The following is a 26,287-nucleotide window of genomic DNA, read 5'->3' on the forward strand; positions in this document are numbered from 1 at the left end:
AAAATATACTAGAAAGTAGATCATTTCAATGGTAAAAGAAGTTTTCCAGAAATGTTAGGAAAAAAAGAAAAACGATCACATTTCCATGAGGAAATACTGTGGGCAACTGTTGAGGAAGACGATGGGCCACACTGTTTCTTATTCTCTCCTGGGCAGGGCCTCATGGGAACCTCCCTCAGTAGGTGTCAGAGTCGGGCATGAGGAAGGCGCCGGCAGGACTGGGGAGGCCTTTGGGTCAGCAGGAGGGACAGCATGAGAGGGAGTAATTGTCCCCAGGCAGTCATGTCTGGGCCTGGGGAAGAGCTGGGGAACGTGCCCAGACTCCTCTGCCCTCCATGCTGGGTGCAGCTTGTTCCAAACCCCACCAAAGCCAGAGGCCCAGAGGACCCGATGGAGCTTACAGGCATGAAGCCCATAGCAGGGCAGGGGAAGGGAGTGTGGAGGAAAGGAGTCTGGAGAATATCCAGCCAATGCCTCCCTAAATGGGCCTCTGTTTTGTGGGCAGGGATAATTGCTCTTGCCTGGGTTCAACACTCACAAAGAAAGAATTTAGAAATCCAACCTACAGAATGGTAAGAGCTGTTTTTATTTGTAACCATAGCTAGTGCCATCTACGTTCCAGGCTGATAAAAATATTTTTACAAAATATAATATGTGAAAAGTTACTAGCCTGAAATATAAAGAACCTATAATAAAAGAAACAAACAGAAAAATACAAAAAGTCCTTTTTATACAGAAAAATACAAAAAGTCCTTTTTATACAGACAAAGACCATATACAGAAAATTCACAAAGAAAATTCCAATCTCGGCCAGATGTGGTGGCTCATGCCTGTAATCCTAGCACTCTGGGAGGCCAAGGTGGGCGGATCATGAGGTCAGGAGTTCAAGACCAGCCTGGCCATCACGGCAAAACCCCATCTCTACTAAAAATACAAAAATTAGCTGGGTATGGTGGTGTGCACCTGTAGTCCCAGCTACTCAGGAGGCTGAGGCAAGAGAATTGCTTGAACCCAAGAGGTGGAGGCTGTAGTGAGCCAAGATCGTGCCACTGCACTCCGGCCTAGGTGATGAAGCAAGAGCCAAAAAAAAAAAAAAAGAGGAAAGAAAGAAGAAAGAAAAAGGAAGGAAGGAAGGAAGGAGAAAATTCCAATCTCAAAGCATATGTATTTTAAACTTTTAATCTCACTTATAACTCATAAAACAAAGATAACATACCATTTTTCATAATAAAACTGGCACTGTTTTAAATAATAAAAACTGGCAATTTTTCCAAATGACCACATTTAACGTTGTTTAGAAGGCACAATCCAGGCGCCTCTCCATGGTTGTTGCTGAGTTTGATTTCTCAGAGGCAGGTCCTCCCTGGATTGTTCTCTATGTGGCGCCCCTTTCCTCCCACGTTTGGCAGCTTCTGTTTGCCCTGTTCTGCACCCCCCCAGAGTGAGGAGGAGCCATCCCTTGCTGGGTTTTCCCAATTCTTCCAGCCCTCTATTTTTTGCCCTTCTTGGCCGTCCAACCCATCCCTATACTTGATGGAGTTCAAGGTCATTGAGGCAGTGCACAACGCCCCCAGTGGAATTTAGAGAGGAGTATAAGGAGTTTGAACACATCCAAAATGGAAATTCAACACAGCTCAAGTTGAAAATATTTTGGTGGGTTTTTGTTTGGTTTCCTACAGAAAAGTCTTACAGACTATAACAGCACATTCTCTTTGATAAAGGAGGTATTAAAGGTAGATACACCAGGCACAGAAACACAAAGAGGCAGCCCCTGCTCTGAGTGTGCACCGCGTGCTGAAGACGCAGCCCCTGCCCTCAGTGTGCGCCGCGTGCTGAAGTCGCAGCCCCCGCCCTCAGCGTGCGCCGTGTGGTGAAGACGCAGCCCCCGCCCTCGGTGTGCGCCGCATGCTGGGGAAAGACGCAGCCCCCGCCCTCAGTGTGCGCCGCATGCTGGGGAAAGACGCAGCCCCCGCCCTCAGTGTGCGCCGCGTTCTGGGGAAAGACGCGGTTCCCGCCCTCAGTGTGCGCCGCGTACTGAGGAAAGACGCAGCCCCAGCCCTCAGTGTGTGCGGCGTGCTGGGGGACGGTTACCAGTTCTCCACACGTTCTCACTCTTGATCCTGCCAGGACACTTAACTGCTTTCCCTATCAGACGGCCATGAGCATGAAAGCAGATATCTAAATTTTGTGTTACTGGAATCTTTCTAAAGAGTATGACTCTAGAATTGTCTGTCAGGGAAAAATGAACTTTTCAAACTAAACCTTTAGGAAAGGTCATTTTCATGTTTGTTTTTTTTTTAAACATGAAAAATAGCACAATGGCTCAGGAATCCGACAGTGCCAGCTTTCTTACTGTGGTTTGTCTTTAGACTAATTTTTTAACCTCCCTATGACTCAATTTCCTCACTTTCAAGAATCGGTATGACATTAGTCCATGGTATGTATGACATTACCACATCATTTGTATGACATTAGTAATTACCACACAGTTTTGAGTACAAAATAAGATAATATGGAACAATATATTTAGCTCAGTATACGTTGCTATGCTCTGGGAAAGGATGATAAAGACTTTCACAATTTAATTCTGTTTTTTGTCTAAAGCAAAAATAATTTCTTACTGAGAAATGAGAATTCTCGACTTATCTGCTTTCGACCAAGGCCTTGAAGATGCAGGATTTTTCTAAGAGTCTCATGGAAAAATGAAGAACCCCTGGGCATGTCTCGTACTGGAGGGTCACCCCAATATCACTTTCTCTCATGGGAACCAAACTTTTCCTTACAGACATCCTAACTTTCTGAAACGTCTGCACCAGAAAGATGGTGGGTGCTTTGCTACATTAAAACAAACAAACAAACAAATAATAAGTGTAATGGCTATGGACTGTGTCCTGGGAGCAAGGAGCAACAAGCCACGTCCACACTTACTTGGCTGGGCTGGATGCTTCAGGACGCCTCAGGTAGGTTTTCGGGAGGTCTGCAAGTTCCTGGTCCATCACATACTGAGTATAGTCATCCTGCCACGTGAAACCTGTGGACAAAAATTGCAAAAATTATGTCATCATTTTGGAAATTTAGCCAAAGCTCTTGCTTCAGTCTCACAATTAGTTGCATTTCAGCATTAAGTTGATGGTCCCATCAGCAAAGTAAGCCTCCCTCTCACTGCAGTTTATCAAGATCTCCTTACAGAAATTCTAGCTTTCTGAAACTTCTAGGCCAAAAAGAAAACTGATGCTCTGCTGCATTAATAGTAATAAAAAGGCTTGGGTGAGAGTGGAGAAAGCTGGCCAAATAGAAGCCTCCACCAATCATCCTCCCTGTAGGAACACCAAATTGAACAACTGTCCGCACAGCAAAGCACCTTCATACGAACCAAATTTCAGGTGAGTGGTCACAGTACCTGGTTTTAACTCCATATCATTGAAAGAGGCACTGAAGAGGGTGGAAAAGATCATTTGGAATTGCTGATGTCACCCCTCACCCATCCCCCTGCAGTGGCTGTGTGCCCCAGAGAGAGAATGCATGCACTTGGGAGAGAGAGCACAGTGATAGTGGGACTTAGTATTGGAACTCGGTGCTGCCCTGTCACAGTAAAAACAACAGGCAAAACTCAACCAGTGCCCATGGAGGGAATATTTAGACCAGCCCTAGACAGAGCGGTACCACCCATCCCAGTGGTCAGAATCTGAGTTCTGACAAGCCTCACCACCATGGGCTAAAGTGCTCTGGGGTCCTAAATAAACTTGAAGGCTACCTATGATGGAAGGACTACAATTCCTGGGCAAGTCCTGGTGCTGTGCTTGGCTTGTAGCCACTGGACTTGGGGTGCAGACAACCTAGTAAGGTACTAGCTGGCACAACTAAGGGTGCTAGTGTCACCCCTCCCTCAACCCTAGGCAGCACAGCTCACAGCTCCAAAAGAGACTCCTTCCTTCTCCTTGAGGAGAGGAGAGGGAAGAGTAAAGAGGACTTTATCTTACAACTTAGATAACTGCTCAGCCAAAGTAGGATAGGGCACTGGGCAGAGTCATGAGGCCCCCATTCCAGGCCCTAGCTCCCAGGTGACATTTCTAGACACACCTTGGGCCAAAGGAAAACCCACTGCCTTGAAGGGAAGGTCCCAGTACTGGAAGGATTCATCATCTCCTGACTACAGAGCCTTTGGGCCCTGAATAATCAACAGTGGTACCCAGGCAGTACCCCATGGGCCTTGGGTAAGACTCAGAGATGTCCTGGCTTCAGGTCTGATCTGGTACAGTCCTAGTGGTGGGGTGGCCACAGAGGTTCTTGTGTCACCCGTCACCCAGCTCCAGGAAGCTCGGGGAGGGGGGGAGAGAGAGAGACCGTCCGTTCGTTTGTCTCGGAGAATGTAAGAGAAAAAAAGTCTGCCTGGTAATCCACAAAATTCTTCTGGATTGTATCCAAGACTGCCAAGGTGATACTTCCATGAGTCTGAAACAGCCATGAAATTACTGGGCTTTGAGTGGCCCCTAATGCAGATATGGCTGCAGGGATTAAAAACGTAGATCACAGAACCAGTCTTTTCTTTTTTTTTTTTTTAATTTATTTATTTTTTATTATTATACTTTAAGTTTTAGGGTACATGTGCACATTGTGCAGGTTAGTTACATACGTATACATGTGCCATGCTGGTGTGCTGCACCCACTAACTCGTCATCTAGCATTAGGTATATCTCCCAATGCTATCCCTCCCCCCTCCCCCCACCCCACAACAGTCCCCAGAGTGTGATATTCCCCTTCCTGTGTCCATGTGATCTCATTGTTCAATTCCCGCCTATGAGTGAGAGTATGCGGTGTTTGGTTTTTTTGTTCTTGCGATAGTTTACTGAGAAAGATGGTTTCCAGTTTCATCCATGTCCCTACAAAGGACATGAACTCATCATTTTTTATGGCTGCATAGTATTCCATGGTGTATATGTGCCACATTTTCTTAATCCAGTCTATCATTGTTGGACATTTGGGTTGGTTCCAAGTCTTTGCTATTGTGAATAATGCCGCAATAAACATACGTGTGCATGTGTCTTTATAGCAGCATGATTTATAGTCCTTTGGGTATATACCCAGTAATGGGATGGCTGGGTCAAATGGTATTTCTAGTTCTAGATCCCTGAGGAATCGCCACACTGACTTCCACAATGGTTGAACTAGTTTACAAAGCAATGGCAACAAAAGACAAAATTGACAAATGGGATCTAATTAAACTAAAGAGCTTCTGCACAGCAAAAGAAACTACCATCAGAGTGAACAGGCAACCTACAAAATGGGAGAAAATTTTCGCAACCTACTCATCTGACAAAGGGCTAATATCCAGAATCTACAATGAACTCAAACAAATTTACAAGAAAAAAACAACCCCATCAAAAAGTGGGCAAAGTCTTTTCAAATACCTGGAAAGCCTTCCCAAGAAGGATGAGTACAAACAAGCCCAGATTTTAGTGACTACAATAAATACCTAACTCAGACACCAACAAACATCCAAGAGCATCAAGACTATCCAGGAAAACATGACCTCACCAAACGAACTAAATAAGGCACCAGGGACCAATCCTGGAGAGACAGGGATAGATATGTTACCTTTCAGACAAAGAATTCAAAATAGTTGTTTTTAAAAAATTCAGTGAAATTCAAGATAACATACAAAAGACAATCAGAATCCTATCTGATAAACTTAACAATGAAATTAGAATAATTAAAAACAATCATGCAAAATCTCTGGAGTTGAAAAATATAACTGACCCATTGCAGAATGCCTCAGACTCTCTTGACAGCAGAGTTGACCAAGCAAGACAAAGAATTAGTGAGCTTGAAGACTGGCTAGTTGAAAATATGCTGTCAGAGAAGACCAAAGAAAAAAGGATTTTAAAAAATGAAGCACACCTGCATGATCTAGAAAATAGCCTCAAAAAGACAAATCTAAGATTTATCACCTTTAAAGAGGAGGGAGAGAGAGAAAGAGGTAGAAAGTTTAGTTGAAAGGATAATAATGAGAACTTCTCGAACCTAGAGAAACATGTCAATGTTCAAGTATAGGAAGGCTATAAGAACACTAAACAGATTCAACCCAAATAAGACTACCTCAAGACATTTAATTATCAAATTCCCAAACGTCAGGAATGAAGAAAGGATCCTAAAATCTGCAAAAGAAAATAAACAAACAAACAAAAATACAATGGAGCTGCAGTACATCTGGCAGCAGACTTTTCAGTGGAAACTTTACAGGCCAGGAAACAGGGGATTGTTATTTAAAGTGTTAAAGGAAAGAAACCCTTTTATTCTGAAATTGTATATCCAACAAAAATGCATTTCAAATATGAAGGAAAAATACTTTCCCAGACAAACAAAAGCTGAAGGATTCCATCAACAGCAGACCTGTCCTATAAGAAATGCTAAAGGGATTTCTTCTGTCTGAAATAAAAGAATGTTAGTGAGCAGTAAGAAATCATCTAAAGGTACAAAACTCACTGGTAGTAGTAAGTACACAGAAAAACACAGAATATCATAACACTGTAATTGTGGTGTGTAAACTGCTCATATCTGGAGTTAAAAGACTAAAAGATGAACTTATCAAATAACTCCAACAACTTTTCAGATATAAAGATATAAATAGAAACAACAAAAAGTTAAAAAGTAGGGGGATGAAGCTAAAGTGTAGAGTTTTTATTAGTTTTCTCTGTGCTGGTTTGTTAGTTTGCTTATGTAATCAATGTTAAGTTGTCATCCGTTTAAAATAATGGGTTATAAGATGTTATTTGCAAGCCTTATTGTAACCTCAAATCAAAAAACATAAACAGATACAACAAAAAGTAAAAAGCTAGAAATTAAAACATACCACCAAAGAAAATCACTTTCACTTAAAAAAAAAGTAAGGAAAGAAATAAGAAAGAGAAGACCACAAAACAATCAGAAAACAAATAACAAAATGGCAAGAGTAAGTTCTTACCTATCAATAATAAAAAATACACATGGACTAAACTCTCCAATCAAAACACACAGAGTGGTTGAATGGATTTTAAAAAGACCCAATCATCTATTGCCTATAAAAGACACACTTCACCTATAAAGACAAATATAGACTAAAAAGAAAGGGATGGAAAAAGATAATCTGTGCAAATGGAAACCAAAAAAGAGCAAGAGTAGCAGTACTTGTATCAGACAAAATAGATTTCAAGACAAAACTACCAAAAGAGACAAAGAAGGTCATAATGATAAAGGGGTAAATTGAGCAAGAGGACATAACAATTGTAAATATATATGTACCCAACACTGGAGCATCCGGATATATGAAACAAATTTTATTAGAGTTAAAGCAAGAGACAGACCCCAATACAGTAACAGCTGAAGACTTCCACATGCCACTTTCAGCACTGGACAGATCATTGAGACAGAAATTCAATGAAGATATATTGACCAAGCTGCACTATTGAGCAAATGGACCGAATTGACATTTACAGAACATTTCATTCAATGGCTATGAAATCCACATTCTTCTCCTCAACACATGAATAATTCTCAAGAATAGCCCATACATTATGGCAAAAAAATGCATCTTTAAAAATTCAAAAACAAACTGAAATTATATCAAGTATCTTCTCTGACCACGATGGAATAACACTAGAAATCAATAACAGGGAAAATTTTGGAAACTATACAAACACATGGAAATTAAACAATATGCTTCTGAATGACCAGTGGGTCAATGAGGAAATTAAGGAGAAAATTTAGAGATTTCTTGAAACAAATAATAATACAAACACAACATACCAAAAACCTGTGGGATGCAGCAAAAGCAGTACTAAGAGGAAAGTTTATAGCTATAAACAACTACATCAAAAAAGAATACCCTCAAACAATCTAATGATGCATCTTAAAGAACTAGAAAAGCAAGAGCAAACCAAACCCAAAATTAGTAAAAGAAAAGAAATAATAAAGATCAGAGCAGAAATAAATCAAGTTGGAATGAAGAAAACAATACAAAAGATCAATGAAACAAAAAGTTGGTTTTTGAAAAGATAAACAAAATTGACAAACCATTTTCTAGTCTAAGAAAAAAAGAGAAAAGACCCAAATAAATAAAATCAGAGATGAAAAAGGAGACATTACAACTAATACTGCAGTAATTCAAAGGATCATTAGAGGCTACTATGAGCAACTACATGCCAGTAAATTAGAAAACCCAGAAGAAATGGATAAATTCCTAGACACATAGAACCTACCAAGACTGAACCATGAAGAAATCAAAAACCTGAACAGATCAATAACAAATAATGAGATTGAAGCTGTAATAAAGTCTCCAAGCAAAGAAAAGCCTGGGACTTGATCACTTCACTGCTGAATTTTACCAAATATTTAAAGAAGAATCTTACTCAAACTATTCCAAAAGATAGAGGAGGAGGAAACACTTCCAAATTCATTCCATTAAGCCAGTATTACCCTGATACCAAAACCAAAGACACATCAAAAAATAAAACTACACGCCAATATCCCTGATGAATATTGATGCAAAAATCGTCAACAATCGTCAACTGTCCTGGGGACAGGACAGTCTCTTCAATAAATGGTGCTGGGAAGACTGGATAACCACATACAGAAGAATGAAACTAGACTCCTATCTCTTCCTATACAAAAATCACATAAAAATGGATTAAAGACATAAATCTAAGACCTCAAACTATGAAACGACTACAAGAAAACACTGGGAAAACTCCCTAGTACACTGGATAGTGTAAAGATTTATTTAGTAATACCCCATAAGCACAGGCAGCCAAAGCAACTTGAGTAATGCTCCACAAGCACAGGCAACCAAAGCAAAACTGGACAGATGGGATCACATCAAGTGAAAAAACCTCTGCACAGCAAAGGAAACAATCAACAAAGTGAAGAGATACCCACAGAATAGGAGAAAATATTTGCAAAGTATTCATCTGACAAGGGATTAATAACCAGAATGTATAAAAAGCTCAAACAACTCTGTAGAAAAAAATTTCAATAATCTAACTTTAAATGGGCAAATAGATATAACTCTGAATAGACGTTTCTCAAAAAAGACATTCAGACGGCAAACAGGCGTATGAAAAGGTGCTCAACATCACTGATCATCAGAGAAATGCAAATCAAACCTACAATGAGATATCATCTCACCCAGTTAAAATGGCTTTTGTCCAAAAGACAGGCAATAACAAATGCTGGCGAGGATATAGGAAAAAGGGAACCCTCATACACACTGTTGGTAGAATTGTAAATTAGTACAACTATTATGGAGAGTAGTTTGGAGGTTCCTTAAAAAGCTGAAAATAGAGCTATAATATAATCCAGCAATCCCACTGCTAGGTTTATACCCAAAAGGTAATCAGTGTATCAAATTGATATCCACACTCCCATGTTTATTGCAGCACTGTTAACAATAGTGAACATTTGGAAGCAACCTAAATGTCCATCAACAGATGAATGGATTTAAAAAAATGTGATACCTCTACACAATGGAGTACTATTCAGCCATAAAAAGGTGAGATTCTTTCATTTGCAACAACATGGATGGAACTGAAAATCATTATGTTAAGTGAAATAAGCCAGACATAGAAAGACAAACTTTGCATGTTCTCACCGATTTGTGGGAACTAAAAATTAAAACAACTGAACTTACAGAGAGTAGAACAACAGTTACCAGAAGGAAGTAACCATTGTTACTGGGAAGGAAATTGGCAGGGGGCAGGGGGCAAGTGGGAATGGTTAATGAGTACAAAAATACAGTTAAGTAGAATGAATAAGATCTGGTACTTGATAGCACAACAGGGTAACTACAGTCAACAATAATTTATTGTACATTTAAAAATAACTAAGAGTATAACTGGATTATTTGTAACACAATGAAAGGATAAATACTTCAGGTGATGAACATCCCATTTACCCTGACGTGATTATTATGCATTGTATGCCTGTATCAAAATATCCCATGTACCCCATAAATATATACACCTGTGTACCCACAAAAATTAAAAATTAAAAAAAATAGACTTAATGGGTGCTGACTATGGCTAGACAGCAAGGAGCCTTACACCAAATACAAGTTTAGTTAGAAGACAGATTTTTATCTACTATGAAAGATGGAAACATCTTCCATCTACATGGAAATATTATGGTCACAGCAAAGATACTCCTCATCCACAATAAGCACATAGTACCCGCCACTCACCCACTCCTCTACCTGCCCGCCACCATATCTTAGGTATTTTGTTCTTCCTAACAAAATCTTAAAAGACAGCAATTGGAATGGAATAAGGGGTATTGTTACTGTGAAAGCAATTATCATGGGGCTTAATGTACTGTATCCGGGAGCCAATTATATTATATTTATACTCAAATGTTATGACAAAGAGCTTTATAACAAGGGTGAAGTTGTTATGAAGGCAAAATCCATGTGATTATGCATTAATTACATGCACTGTGGATCATATGATAATTATGCTCAAAATTACCAAATAACTCTCAAGAATAATTATTATGCAATTTATACATTTTAGATCTTATGGTAACACTTTAGCACTTAGAACTACCCCATGCAATTATCCATAATTATCTAATCACTAAATATCATGTAATTACAGAGATATATTTTTATGCCCTGTACAAAAACACATTACCAAAATCTTCAAATCAGGATGGCTCTGTGCTTGTGTGTATGTGTGTGTGTGTGTGTGTGTGTGTGGCATAGGAAGTCCAGAACATGATGAGAACCACATATTCTGGATGGAATTAAAAGAGCTCAGTAGATATAAGCTATCTTCATGAACACACAAATATTTTTTTCACATGCAAATCTAGATTTTTTAAATGTTATAGATGGCAAATTAAAGCAACTGTCATATTTCTAAATCTCAAAAGCCTAAATGGCATTACCTGAAGTGAAGAATGATAGGAAAATTCACCATTAGGATGGCCTCCAACTTACTCTAAGCTGCTCTAGTTGGAATATATCACTTAGAGTATAGGTCGCTGCAGAAAACAGGCCCCACACTCACTACTATCCAATTTAAGATTAAATGTACTTAATAATAATCAAGTCTATCCCATTTGCCAAAGCACCTTAAAAACACCCACTATGAAATGTACTTTTGTTTATATAGCTATTTCTGATCCATTCTTGGGAGTATACTCAATTGAAAGCACATTTGCAATGTTAGTATAATATCTATTGTTGTGGATTTAGAAATAAGGATATTTTAACCATGCCATTCCTAAAAGGGATTCTCTTAATATTAATATTTATCAGGAAGCAGAAAATCAATGGCACAAAAAGAACTTTTCATGAAAAAAATCATTTATAAAATTTAAATAACTAAAATTTAAAAATTTTTATCTAAAAATCATATAAGTCTGAGTTATGTCAACTTTGGGATCTATGATAAAGGCTCAGTTCTTCCAGAACAACAGTTGGTCAACTACTCAGAATCATCTGTACTGGGCAGTCTGAGAGGACCCTGTATACCTTAGCCCAGCCATCTCAGCCTTCCTGGAAGTCAGAAGAAACTGTGCTCTTAGATATAAAAAACAAACAAAACAATGCAGAGGTATGGGAGTTTAAGCATCTCCTATGAACTTCTGTCTGTGGCATATCTTGGAGAAAATATAACCCTGGGAAGAAGGAATCCACTCCCAGAGATGACATACGTCTTCCCACTAAGTACAACTAAAATCTCTGAGCATACGTAAAACAAGCATAAGACTCTGAAGGATGGCAATAAGAAGGCAGAGCAGAGAAGGACATGGTGGTGGATTCCCTGGGTTTTCTTTTTGCCTCATGTACCTCAGACTTGGAGTCAAAGAGGCTGCAATCCGGAAACACCAACGTGTACACACATACACAAACAACTAAAGCAGCCTCTCTCTAATCAAGGAGTCAGGAAAGAATCAACTCAGCAAGACAGAAAAATATTAGATATTAACAGCTCTACCCCAGCAAAACACCACAAAAAACACCACAGCCTCTCCCTACCCATGCCAACAAAGGCCAAATGGGGATCTAGACTTCCTCTTTCATGAGGCTGTAATGAGGCCTCCCCTCAGGCCTACCAGGTAGTGTCAGAGAAGGCCAAGTAGGGATCCAGAACTTTCATCTCCATTGGGTTGTAATTACCACAACCCCTGCAGTGCCAGTGGAGACCATCTGGGAAGTTGGAACTCCCACCCCTCTCCCTAACCAATCAGTAAAAAGACCCCACCTTCAGGTATCAACAGAGGCCTCCTGGGGAATCTAGACTTCCATCTCCCTGTCAGTTACAAGGAATCACCACCACCACCCCTTACCCCCAGAAAAGCAGTGTCCAAAAAGAGACAGTTAAAATGCAAGGTTTAAATGAGATCCAGAATCATGACATAATACAAAAATGTCCAGATTTCAAAAGAAAATAACTGGTTATACAAAGAACAAAGAATATCACAAAATAAATAGAAAAGAGACAATCCACAGAAACCAACACTGAGATGACCGAGATGTTAAAATTGCCTGAGAAAGATTTTAAACCAGTTACGATAAAAATGCTTCAATGAGCAATTATGAACACACTTGAAACAAATGAAAAAGTAGGATGTCTCAGAAAATAGATGATGTAAATAAAAGCCAAATTGAAATATTATTACTGAAAGATACAATAACCAAAATAAACAACTCAGTGGATGCACATAACAGAAGGATGGAGAGACAGAGGAAAGAATCAGTGAAGTGAGGATAAAACAGTAGGAATTACTCAATGTCAACAACACAGAGAAAATAGTAGAAAAAAATGATAAAGCTTCAGCAACTGCGGGGCTATAACCAAAGATATAATATTCATGCTATCAGAGTTTCAAAAAGAGGAGCGAAAGAAGACAAGATGACAGGTCTGAAAAGGTACTCAGAAAAAATAATGGCTGAAAACTTCTCAATTTTGGAAGAAACATGAACCTAAAAATTTAAGAAGCTAAGCATACCCCAAACAGGGTAAACCTAAATCTCCTCCAAGACACATAATAATTAAGTTTCTGAAAACTTACAAAGAAAAATCTTAACAGCAGCCAGAGAAAAATGACAACTTACCTACAAGGAAAACACAATTCAAATGACAGGGGATTTCTTATCAGAAACAATGGAGGCCACAAGGAAACAGCACATTTTTCAAGTGCTGAAAGAAAAATATGTCAACCCAGAATCCCACAAGTCTATCAATCCAGATACCCAGTGAAGTTATCCTTCAGGAATAAGGGGGAAATAAAGATATCCCCAGAAAAAGGAAAATTGTGTTTTTCACCAGACCAACTCTGAAAGAATTACTAAATTTATGTCTCCATATAGAAGAGAAATATAAAAAAAGGAATTTTGGAGCATCAGGAAGAATGCAAGAACATGGCAAGCAACAACCTGAGTAAGTACAATAAGCATTCCTTGAGTTTTATGCTTGACAGTTCAATTAAACACCATACCACTGTCTTATGTCATTTTAAATGCACATAGAGGAAATATTTAAACAATTATAATATAAATGAGGGGCATAAGTAAAATGTCATAAAGGAAGGTAAAGTTTCTATATTTCACCCAAACTGGTAAAATTATGACACCAGTAAACTTTAATGTTATGAATATGTATATGAATATTATATCTAGAACAATAAATAAAAGAAAGCTATCAAAGACATACACTCAAAAACATAGATAAAGTGGATTTCCAAAATCATTAAAGTAACTCAAAGGAAGGGAGGAAGAAACAAAGAAACAAAAAATACAAGAACAAGTAGAAAATACAAAATTAAATGAGTTTTAAATCCTAACATATTTATAATTACATTAAATGTAAATGGGCTAAATATGACAATGAAAACACTGGCTGAGTGGGTTTTTTTTAAAAAAAGACTCAACTATACACTATATGAAGCTCACTTTGAATAAAATGATATAGGATGGTTGAAAGTAAAAATATTTTTTAAAACATATCATGTAAGTATTAATCAAAGGATGGAAGCAATAGCTATATTAATATCAGATAAGTTAACATTTAGAGTAAAGAAAATGGCTACAGAGAAGGGAATTACAGAGTTATAAATAGGTCAACCCACTAAGAAGATACAGCAATCCTATATATGAATTATATAGATAGAGCAACTAAACAAAAAATCAACAAAGATAGAAAAGAACTCAACAATACCATTAATCAACAGGATCTGATGAACATTTATGGAACACTGTACCCAATAAGAGCAGAGTATATGTTCTTTTCAATTGCTCATAGAACACATACCATGATAGACTTAATGCTGGGCCATAAAACATACTTCAGCAAAATTATAATCATTCAGAGTGTGTTCTCTGACCACAATATAGTCAAGGTAGAAATCAATAACAGAAAGATAATGGAGAAATATAACAACATGTTATAAAATAATCCATGGGTCAAAGAGAAGATAATACATTACATGTAATTAAAATAAAAGCACAACATATCAAAATTCATGGCACATACAGTTAAAACTGTGCTAAGTGAAATTTCTAGCACTAAATGCTTACATTAAAAAAGAGGGCCCTACTGGAGCACTTTTTCCAGTGGCCCCCACCCACCCTGCCAGGGCACTTTTGCCAGCAACCACCAATGGGGCAGTTTAGCTGGTGGCCCCTGATAGAGTGCTTTCACCAGCAGCCTAGCTGCACCTTGACCTCCCAGTGAAGCTGGTACTAAAGCTCAAGGGGCCAGAGGACAAAGCCACAGGCCTGGTCCCAGGTCACCAGGGTTAGAGCATACAGCCCAGGAGTGCCAAGCTGAACCTCGGCCCTATGAAAAAATTCAGAAACAAAGCCAATCAACTATATCCAACTTACACAACAGCAAAACTCTTATGAGAAATAACGAACATAAAAACAAAAAGCCCTATCCCCAGGACAGCAACTTCAAAAGGATAAAAGAACATCAGCACTCACAGATGAGAAAACAGCACAAGAACTCTGGCAGTTCTAAAAGCCAGAGTGTCTTCTTACCTACAAATGAACACGCTAGCTACCCAGCAATGGTTCTTAATCAAACTGAAATGACTGAAATGACAGACATAGGATTCAGAGTCTAGATGGCAAGGAAGCTCAATGAGATACAGGAGAAAGTTGAAACTCAATCCAAGGAAATGATTTGAGAGTTGAAAGACAACATAGCCATTTTAAGAATAACCAAACTGAACTTCTGAAATTTAAAAATTCAATATAAGAATTTCATAATAAAATTGGAAGCATTAACATCAGAAGAGACCAAGCTGAGAGAAGAATTTTAGAGCTTAAAGGCAGTTCTTTCAAATCAACACAGGCAGACAAAAATAAAGAAAAAAGAGTGTTAAAAAATGAATAAAACCTCTGAAAAGTATGGGATTATGTAAAGTGACCAAAACTATGACTCACTGGCATTTCTGAAAGAGAAGGAGAGAGAGTAAGCAACTTGGAAAACATATTTGAGGATACAGTCCATGAAAATTTTCCCAATCTCACTAGAGGTTGACATGATATTCAAGGAATTCAGAAAACCCCTGTGAGATACTATATAAGATGACCATCCCCAAGGCATATGGTCATCAGATTCTCCAAGGTTGTTGTGAAAGAAAAACTCTTAAAAGCAGCTATAGAGAAAGGGCAGGTCAGTTACAAAGAGAACCCACCAGGCTAATAGCAGACATGTCAGAAAAAAGCTTACAAGCCAGAAGAGACTGGGGGCCCAATTTTCAGCATCCTTAAAGAAAAAAAATTCCAATCAAGGATTTCATATCCCACAAAACTAAGCATCATAAGCAAAGAAGAAATAAAATCCTTTTTAGACAAGTGAACACTAAAGAAATTCACTATCATTAGACCCGCTTTACAAAGGTCCTTAAGGGAGTGCTAAACATGGAAACAAGAAAGATACCTGCCTCCACAAAAACACAAATACGTAGCTCACTTGCACTATAAAGCAACTATACAATCAAGTTTACATGAAAACCAGCTAACAACACAAATGACAGGATTAAATCCTTACATATCAATATTAACCTTGAATGTAAACAGACTAAACACCCACTTAAAAGGCATAGATTGACAAGTTGGATAAAGAGGCAAGACCCAACTGTCTGCTGTCTTCAAGAACCCATCTCACATGTAATGACACACTTTGGCTCAAAGTAAAGGGATGGAGAAAGATCTATCTTGTAAGTGGAAAACAACAAAGAGCAGAGGTTGCTATTCTTATATCAGATGAAGCAGATTTTAAACCAGCAATGATCAAAAAGAACAAAGAGGGGCTTTACATAATGAAAAAGGGTTCAATTCAACAAGAAGACTTAACTACCCTAAATATTTATGCACCCAACATTGGGGCACCCAGATTCATAAAACAAGTTCTTAGAGACCTATAAAGAGACATAAACACAATAATAGGGGGAGATTTCAATATCCCATTGACAGCATTAGACAGATCATAGAGGCAGAAAACTAACAAAGATATTCTGGACTCAAACTCAACCCTTGATCAACTGGGTCTTCTAGATGTCTACAGACTACCCAACAACAACAGAATATATATTCTTCTTATCTGCACATGACACATACTCTAAGATCAGCCACATGCCATAAAGCAAGTCTCAAAAAAATCCAAAGAAAATTGAAATCATACCAACCACTCTCTTGGCCCACGTGTAATATAAATACAAATAAAAAACAAGAAGATCTCTCAGAACTATCCAGTTACATCAAAATTAAACATTTTGCTCCTAGATAACTTTTGGGTAAAGAATGAAATTAATGCAGAAATCAAAAAATTATTTGAAACTAATGAAAACTGTGACACAACATACCAGAATATTTGGGACACAACTAAAGCAGTGTTAAAAGGAAAGTTTATAACACTAAACAACTACATCATAAAGTTAGAAAGATCTCAAATTAACAACATAACATTACACCTGGAAGAACTAGAAAAAAAAAGAACAAACCAATCCCAAAGCTAGCAGAAGTAAAGAAAAAATCAAAATCAGAGCAGAACTGAATGAAATTGAGACACAAAAACACAAACAAAAGAAAGTTCATTTTTTGAAATAATAAATAAGATTGGTAGACCACTAGCTAGATTAACAAAAATAGAAGACCTAAATAAGCACAATAAGAAATGACAAAGGTGATATTACAAGAAAACCTTTTAGGTTTTCTGGGTTTTTTCCATTTCTTCTAGAACACCTTGAAGAAATAAATTAATTCCCAGAAACATACAACCTTGCAATATTGAACCAGGAAGAAATTCAAATCCTGAACAGATGAATAATGACTTTCAAAATCGAATTGCTAATAAAAAAAAACCTACCAACCAAAAAAGCCCGGAACCAGACAAATTCACAGCTGAATTCTACCAGACACAGAAAGCAGAGCTAGTAACAATCCTACTAAAATTACTTCAAAAAACCAAAAAGTAGGAACTCCTCCCTAAATCATTATATGACACTAAACAGAATTGAAAACAGAAACCATATGATCATCTCAATAGAAACAGGAAGGGCTTTCAATAAAATTCAACATCCCTTCATGTTAAAAACCTTCAACAAATTAGGCATCAAAGGACAAAGATAAAAGGAATATGCCTCAAAATAATAAGATCCATCAATTACAAACCCCAAGGCAACATCATATTGAACAGGCAAAAGTTGGAAGCATTTCCTGTGAGAACTGGAATGAAACAAAATGCCCACTCTCATCACTCCTATTCAACATAGTATTGGAATTCCTAGCCAGAGCAGTCAGGCAAGGGAAAGAAATAAAAGGTATCCAAATAGGAAAAGAGGAAGTCAAATTATCTCTCTTCATAGATGATATACTATACATAGAAACCCCTAAAAACTCTGCCGAAAGACTTCTAGAACTAATAAATGACTTCGGTAAAGTTTCAGGAAAAAATATCAATGTATAAAAACCAGTAGCATACAATTCACTGACCCTTAGACAACCAAAACAAAAACTAAAAAACTAATATCATTTCTATACATCAATAATTTCCAAGCTGAGATCCAAATCAAGAATGCAATCCCATTTACAACATGTACAAAAAGAATAAAATACCTAAGGTTATAGCTAACCAAGAAAGTGAAAGATCTCTACAAGAATTAAAAAACACTGCAGAGATAATACAAACAAATGGAACAACATTCCACGCTCATGGATAGGAAGAATCAATATTGTTAAAATGGTGACATTACCCAAAGCAATTTACAGACTCAATGCTATTCCTATCAAACCACCAGCATCATTTTTCACAGAATTAGAAAAAAAAAAGAATTATAAAATTCATATGGATCCAAAAAAAAAAAAAGGCTGAATAGCCAAAGCAACCCTAAGCAAAAAGAACAAAGCTGGAGGAATCACACTACCTGACGTCAAAATATACTATAAGACCATAGTAACCAAAACAGCATGGTACTGGTACAAAAACAAACACATAGACCAATGGAACAGGTTAGAGAAACCAGAAATAAAGCCACACACCTACAAACATCTGATCTTCAACAAAGACAACAAAAACAAGAAATGGAGAAAGGACTCCCTATTCAATAAACGGTGCTAGGATAGCTGGTTAGCTGTATGCAGAAGATTGAAACTTGACTCCTTCCTTTTACCATATACAAAAATCAACTTAAGATGGCTTAAAGATTTAAATGTAAGACCTAAAACCATAAAAACCCTAGAAGAAAATGTAGGACACACCACTCTGGACACAGGCCTTAGCAAAGATTTATTGATGACATCTCCAAAAGCAACTGCAAGAAAAAAAAAAAAAGACAAGAGGGACCTAATTAAACCAAAGCGCTTCTGAACAACAAAAGCAACTATTAACAGGTAAATAGACAACCTATAGGGTAGGAAAAAATATTTGCAAACTATGCATCTGCATTAGTCCATTTTCACACTGCTGATAAAGACACACTTGAGACTGGGTAAATTAAAAGAGCAAGAGGTTTAATGGACCCACAGTTCCATGTGGCTGGGGAGGCCTCACAATCATGGTGGAAGGTGAAAAGCACGTCTTACATGGCAGCAGGCAAAAGAGAGAATGAATGCCAAGCGGAAAGGGTTTCCTTCGGATCCATCAGATCTCATGAGACTTATTCACTAACATGAGAATAATATGGGGGAAACTGCCCCATGAGTCAATTATCTCCTACCAGGTCCCCTCCCACAAGACGTGGAAATTATGGAAGCTACAATTCAAGATGAGATATGCCAAACCATATCAGCATCCAAAAGAAATTTAATATCCAGAATCTGTAAGGAACTTAAATTATTCAACAAGCAAAAAGCAGCCCCATTAAAAAATGGGCAGGAGACATGAACAGACACTTCTTAAAAGAAGACATAGAAGTGGCCAAGAAACGCAGGAAAAATGTTCATCATTAGTAATCATCAGAGAAATGCAAACCAAAACCAAAATGAGATACTATTTCACATGAGCCAGAATGAATATTTTTAAAAAGTCAAAAAATAACAGATGTTGACAAGGTTGCAGAGAACAGGGAATGCTTATACACTGCTGGTGGGAATGTAAAGTAGTTCAGCTGGTGTAGAAAGCAGTTTGGAAATTTCTCAGAGAACTTAACACAGAACTACCATTCGACCCAGCAATCCCAGTATGGGCATATAGCCAAAGGAAAATAAATCATCCTACCAAAAAGACACAAGCACCTGTACATTCATCACAGTATTATTCACAATAGCAAAGACATGGAATCAACCTAGATACCCACTGATGATGGACTGGAAAAAGAAAATACGGTACACATACACCATGGAATACTACACAGCCATAAAAATAATGAAATCATGTCCTTTGCAGCAACATAGATGCAGCTGTAGGCCATCATCCTAAGCAAATTAATATAGGAACAGAAAACCAAATACTGCGTGTTCTCGCTTATAAGTGGAAACTAAACACTGAGTACACACAGACACAAAAATGAGGATGACAGACGCCGAGGACTACGAAAGGCAGAGGGTGGGAGGAAGACGTGGGTTGAAAACTATAAGGGACTAGGTTCACTACCTGGGTGGCAGGATTGTTATCACACCAAACTGTAACAACACACAATTCACCCATGCATATGTACCCTCAAACCGAAAACAAAAGTCAAAAGAAAAATAAAAGAGAAAGTCTCAAATCAATAATCTGAATTCTTCAAGAATCTGTAATAAAGGAGAACACAATAAACCCAAATAAAGTAGAAGAAAATAAATAATAAGGATAAGAAAAGAAATCAATGTAATTTAAGTGAGAAAAAAATAGAGAAGATAAATGACAATGAAAGCTGGTTCCTTGAAAAAAATCAGTAAAATTGACAAATCTCTATCAAGACTAACAAAAAACAAGAGAGAAGACACAAATTATCAATATAAGCAAAGAAACAGGGGAAGTCACTACAGACTCTGCAAACATCAAAAGGATAATCAGGGAATAAACAACTCTACACACATAAACCTGACAACATAGATGAAATGGATCGACTCCTTGAAATCTACAAGTTACCTCAATTCATCCAATGTGAAATCAATAATTTGAATACTTCTACACTATTAAGGAACTTGAATTAATAATTAAATATCTACCCAGAAAGAAATAATCAGGCCCAGATGGTTTCACCAAAGAATTATACCAAACATTTAAAGAGGAATTAAAACAAATTCCATAAATATCTTCCAGAAAATAGAAGGCGAGGAAACAGTTCCCAATTTATTTTATGTAGCTAATATTAACCCGATACCAAAAGCAAACAAAGACAGTAAAAAGAAACCTACAGACCAAAATCCCTCACAAATGTAGACACAAAAATCCTTTACAAAATATTAGCAAATAAAATCCAGCAATATATGAAAATAATGATACATCATGAGGTTTATTCCAGGAATGAAAGGCTGGTTCACTATTTCAAAACAAATCAATGTAATCCACCATATTAATAGGCTAACGAAGAAAAAAATCACATGATTACAGCAATCGATGCAGAAAAGACATTTAAAAAATTCAACATTCATTCATGAAGAAAACTTTCAGAAAAATAGAAATCAAGGGGCACTTTATCAAGTTGACAATAAACATCTACAAAACCCCACATTTCACTATACTTAATGGTGAGTAACCATCAAAAGCTTTCACTGAAGACTAGGAACAAAGCAAGGATGTCTGCTGTCACCAATCTTATTCAACATAAAGCTGGAAGTTCCAGCCAGTGCAATAGGGCAAGATAAAAAAAAATAAAAGGCATGCAGACACAAAGGAAGAAATTAAACTGTACCTATGTCCTATTTCCTGATTATCTACACAGAAAGCCCCAAGGACTCTACAAAAAATATAAAAACCTCCTAAACCTAATAAGTTCTTGTACTATATACTAACAATGAAGGCATGAAAACTGAAATTAAAATACTATTTAAAACCACTCAAAGAATACTTAGGTGTAAATTTAACAAACCATGTACAGGACCTATATGCTGAAACACACACAATGGTGATGAAAGAAACCAAAGATCAAAATAAATGACAGACATACCATGTTGGTAGATCAGAAGATTCAACATAATAATGATGTCAACTCTCCCCAGATTGATACAGAGGTTTCACATAATTCCTATAAAAAATCCCAGGGAAATACTTTGTAGATACAGAAAAGCAAGTTATACGGAAGAGCAAAGGAACTAGAGTAGCTAAAACAATTTGGGAAAATAAAAATAAAGTGGAAGGAGTGATCATATATAAATTCAAATCTTATATAGGTACAGTAATCAAGACTGTGTAGTACTGATGAACAGATACAAATAATACAATGGAATAGAAAACCCAGAAATAGATCCATAAAAATATGTCCAAGTTATTTTTGACAAAGATGCATAAACAATTTAATGGTAAGAAAATTTGCCTTTTCAACAAATGGTCCTGGAGTGATTGGACATCCACAGGCAAAAACAGGAACCTCTATGTAAGCTTCACAGTCTACACAAAAGCAACTCATGGACATAAATGTAAAAATGCAAAACTATAAAACTTTTAGAAAAAAACAACAGAAAATCTTTGGAAGCTAGAGCTAGGCAAAAAGTTCTTAGACTTGACATCAAACATCTTCCATAAAAAGAAAAATTGACAAATTGGCCTTCATCAAAATTAAAAACTTTTGCTCTGTGGAAAGGCCCTTTAAGAGCTGAAAGAATGAGCACAGAGTTGGAGAAATATTGGCAAACCACGTATCTGACAAAGGACTAGTATCAGGAATATACACAGAACTCTCAAAACTAAACATTAAAAACATTCAATTAGAAAAAGGGTGAGAGATGAAAAGACATTTCGACAAAGAGGATCTACTGATGGCAAATAACCACACGAAGAGATGCTGACCATCATTAGCCATCAGGGAAATGTCAATTACACCCACAACGAGATGCCACCACACACCTATCAGAAAGGCTAAAATAAAAAATAGGGACAACATCAAATGCTGGAAAGGATTTGGATTCAGAAAAACTGTATCACTGGTACTTTTTTTTTTTCTTTTTTACTGTGAATGTCAAATTTTGTTCTGGAAAATGGTTTGAGAGTTCCTTTAAAAACTAAACATATACTTATCATAAGACACAAAAATTGAACCCCTGACCATTCATCCCAAAGAAATGAAGACTTATGTTCAAATAAAATCTTGTGTATGAATTTTCACCAGTTTTATTTAGAATAGCCCCAAACTGGGAACCACCGAGTCCCTCAGCAGGTGGATGGTTACCATGCAGCACCTCTGCACCACGGAGCACCACTTGGTTATGAAGGAAAGAACGATTAGTACACACCACAGCCTCGCTGAATCTCCCCGGAACTGTGCTGAGGCAAAAAGCCAATTCAAGAAGGATGGATGCTATATAATTTCATCTAGACAACACCTGCGTAACCAACTCTTGTGTCCTCTGGGAGGCACATACGGTTTGAGGGCAGCCACAGCCCCCATCTTCCTCAAGTTTGCAGTCTAGTGTGGAATGCAGGTACGTAATTAGCTAAGATCCAAGTTGGAGTGCAATCATTATATAATAAAGTTATGAGCAAACTGCTAAGGGAATAGAGAAATGAAGAGGTGAATTTGTGTTGGAAAGTTAAGAAAGTTTCATAGAAACAAGTGGTATTTGAACTAAGACTGGAAAGATAAATAGAATTCTAACAGGTGGGGATGGATTAGGGGAGGAACTCTAAGATAACGGAGCAGCACGGGAAGGGACTTGGGGCTGTAGCACTGAGTGGTGCACTCAGGGGATGGTGTATGACATGGGGAGGGGGGTGGGGGCAGTGCAGGAACAGAGGGAGGGGAGTTGCATAGTCACAGGAGGACGTGAAAGCTACATCAGGAAGCACCGGTGCATCTGTGCACAGTGGGGAGCAGTAAAAGCTCTGCATCGGACAGAAATATCATCCAACTGTGTCCTAGAAGGAGGATAAAAGTAACAATATTAAAATTAAAAATTTAAAGATACATAGCAGTTTCTATTTGCTGAGCCTTAACTATGAGCCAGCACTATTGTAAGTCCTTCCTATTTTAATCCTCAGGATTTGTGAATAATGAATTAAAGATAATAGGGAGAAGGGAAGGCATTCAATAAGAGTTACAAAAACGGTTCATTAGAGAGATGATAAGGTTGTAAACTCAGAGAACACTAGTGTGGATAGTTTGAGAAGCAGAATTGGTAAAAATAATCAGTATATGCAGGATTAAAGGAGAACAAGGTGTCAAGGTTAACTGCAAGAGAGGCTGGCTAGGTCACTGGGGAAGAGGAAATCACAAAGAAGGAAGGCTGGGGACACACCAGGTTTGTGGAAGAGGAAATCACAAAGAAGGAAGGCTGGGGACACACCAGGTTTGTGGGTGGGGACGACGTTTGTTTCTTCCGCAGGCTGAACTGTGTGGCAGAGGAGATCCCCGTGGGAGGGGCAGGTGGAGAATGCCAGGGACAGACTGCTGAGAGGGAAATGGAGGCGGCAGAGCAAGTGGTGGCAGCGTGCGTGGTGGTCCCGGCCTGCATGCAACACGTCAACACTTAAGCAGGCAAGGGCATAGCAAGGACAGAAACCAAGGTGCACGCTGCATATGAGGAACGAAGACAGCGCTTCCCTTTTTTTTTTTTTTTTTTTCCGGTGGTATCCAAGAGTAAGATATGCATCTTGAAGTGAGACCTGGGGAAGTCCCACAACACAGCACTTACCCTAATCGCGTGGGAGCCTCTCACGTATCACTGTGTCCTATTATATCATATTTATTCTCTTCTGTCTCACTTTTTAAAATTTCTGGCTGCAACACCCTAAAACTCTCTCAGGGTCATTAATGGGCTGTGGCTTGCAGTTTCAAACACACTGGATCCAGGCGACAGGCTGTTTGGAGGGAGGAGGGAGCCAGGCTGAGGAACAGAGATGCAAAGGTTTGGGGGTGAAGCTGAAGATGACTGACTGCCAAGCTAGGCTCCAGTGGCACCAGCTCCAGGAGAGGACCCTGGGTCACAGGACGAATGGAGGCCTCAGAGCTACTCATCAGAGAGTGCACTGTGCGTGGATAAATGGGAGGAGGGAGGTCAGTTGGGAGAAGGTGTGAGAAAATGGAACAGTAGAAAATCTGTCAAAGTAAAGAGGATGGGATAGGTCCTCCATCTGTTTTAGGAGAAAAACAATAAAAAAGAGGTGCTGAGCAGAGGAGCAAAATCGAAAATAAAGACAGACAGCCCAAGGTCATGTGCTCAGGAGCCAGGAGAAGAGAGAGCTTCAAGGGTGAGAGAGAGGCGGTATTCATTTCAAACACGGTAATACTGAGAGATAAATCAGAGTGATAAGAATCAGAAATGAAATCTATTAGCATTTTATTTTGCCTACAGGAAAGCTGTAAATGAGAGGCTGATTTCAAAATGTTAACATGGTCAGGGTTGAAATGGGGCTGAGGAGGAGCCCCTGACGTGTGACGGGAAGACCCCAGGTGGCGAGGAAGAAGTGTCGGGGAAAGGCGGTGGTCAGTGCATTGCAGGATCTAGATTTTATGAGTAGAATTCACGACTATATAAAAAAATACAGCGGCACTCTAATCAGCAGTAAACTCCTGCTCAAAATGCTCTTTACGGAAGATGAATGTGCAGCTTGCCCTCGCATCAGCAAGGAAAGGGCTGGTGAGCAGAGTGTGAAGGATGATCCCATGCAGGAAGCCTGTAGGCTTTGTGAACTGAGAGGAAACACTCCTTAAGAAGACGACGTGAACTCAATTAAAGGGATCAAGTGGGCTCTCCTTCCCAATCAGAGAAGACAGGGTCATAGTTCCATTCCTGGGCTGCTCAACTGTGCACAGTGGGGGTGCCTGTCCCAGGCCTGGTCAGGGCCAGCACAGGCTCCTTGACATGGTTTTAACTCACATTTTCACAATCCCTGGAAAAATGCAAAGCATTTCTATAAAGTAGTTAAGGCTTTACATGTATATCAAATAGAAATGGAACCTATACATTCAAGACATTAAAAAGCTCTATGCATATTCAAAGGTGGTAGCATTGTTGGTGATATTTTATGTCTCTTTGGAACACATTTACAAAGACAGTTTAGAAACCAGACAATAAATCAGTCTTGTTGTTATATGTTCACACTTCACTTTTACATTGAAAACAGTGTGACAATCAACTTAGTCAATGACTGGGATGCAAATAACTTATTTATCCCACCTGGTATCAACTAACTTTATGCCACATCCTCATGCATCTGCCTTCAAAAAGAAGAGTCACCATTACTGAGAATGTTCAGAGATTGCCCTCTACCAGGTTACTGAAGGAAGATCCCAAAGAAGAATTTTAAACGTCTCTGAGCAACAGCAGAAGCTTTCCAAGGTGAAATTTTTGAAAAGAAAATATTTTCTCCAGATACATTTCATATTCCACTACACCTGTTGGAAATTTCTACTAGGAGGGACTTCTGGTCCCAAAATGGTGGTGCAGTAGAAGCAAGGTGACTTCACTCTGCTCCACAGAGAAGCAAAAACACACACAGCACTGACACAATCCCAGCAATGGCCACACACTCAAATACAAAAGGAGACAGTTCCCAGGAACACAGAAAAGTGAAAACACCCCAAGCAGACAGCAAAAGCATCAGACCACCATGTCTGCACCATCCCTCCTCATAATCTGTTTGGCATCAAGAGTATGGGAAATTTCCCCTCAACTCATAGCTTCTATGCTGGAAAAAGTGAGGGTGAGGTGGACAATCAGCTT

The 26,287-nt window shown here is 38.3% G+C and overlaps 1 protein-coding gene across 7 annotated transcripts in view; it reads right to left on the reverse strand.

The window, feature by feature from the left end:
* Positions 1 to 26,287, reverse strand: part of PTPRN2 (protein tyrosine phosphatase receptor type N2) — a 1,123,220-nt gene that overhangs the window by 726,532 nt on the left and 370,401 nt on the right. For all 7 annotated transcript variants that reach the window (XM_024358152.3, XM_024358150.3, XM_024358149.3 and 4 more), the window contains one exon: positions 2,929 to 3,031. In XM_024358152.3, the coding sequence (XP_024213920.2) occupies positions 2,929 to 3,031 (103 nt within the window). The remainder of the gene's footprint in view (positions 1 to 2,928; positions 3,032 to 26,287) is intronic.

Source organism: Pan troglodytes, chromosome 6 (genome assembly GCF_028858775.2).
Source record: "Pan troglodytes isolate AG18354 chromosome 6, NHGRI_mPanTro3-v2.0_pri, whole genome shotgun sequence".
NCBI lineage: Eukaryota > Metazoa > Chordata > Mammalia > Primates > Hominidae > Pan > Pan troglodytes.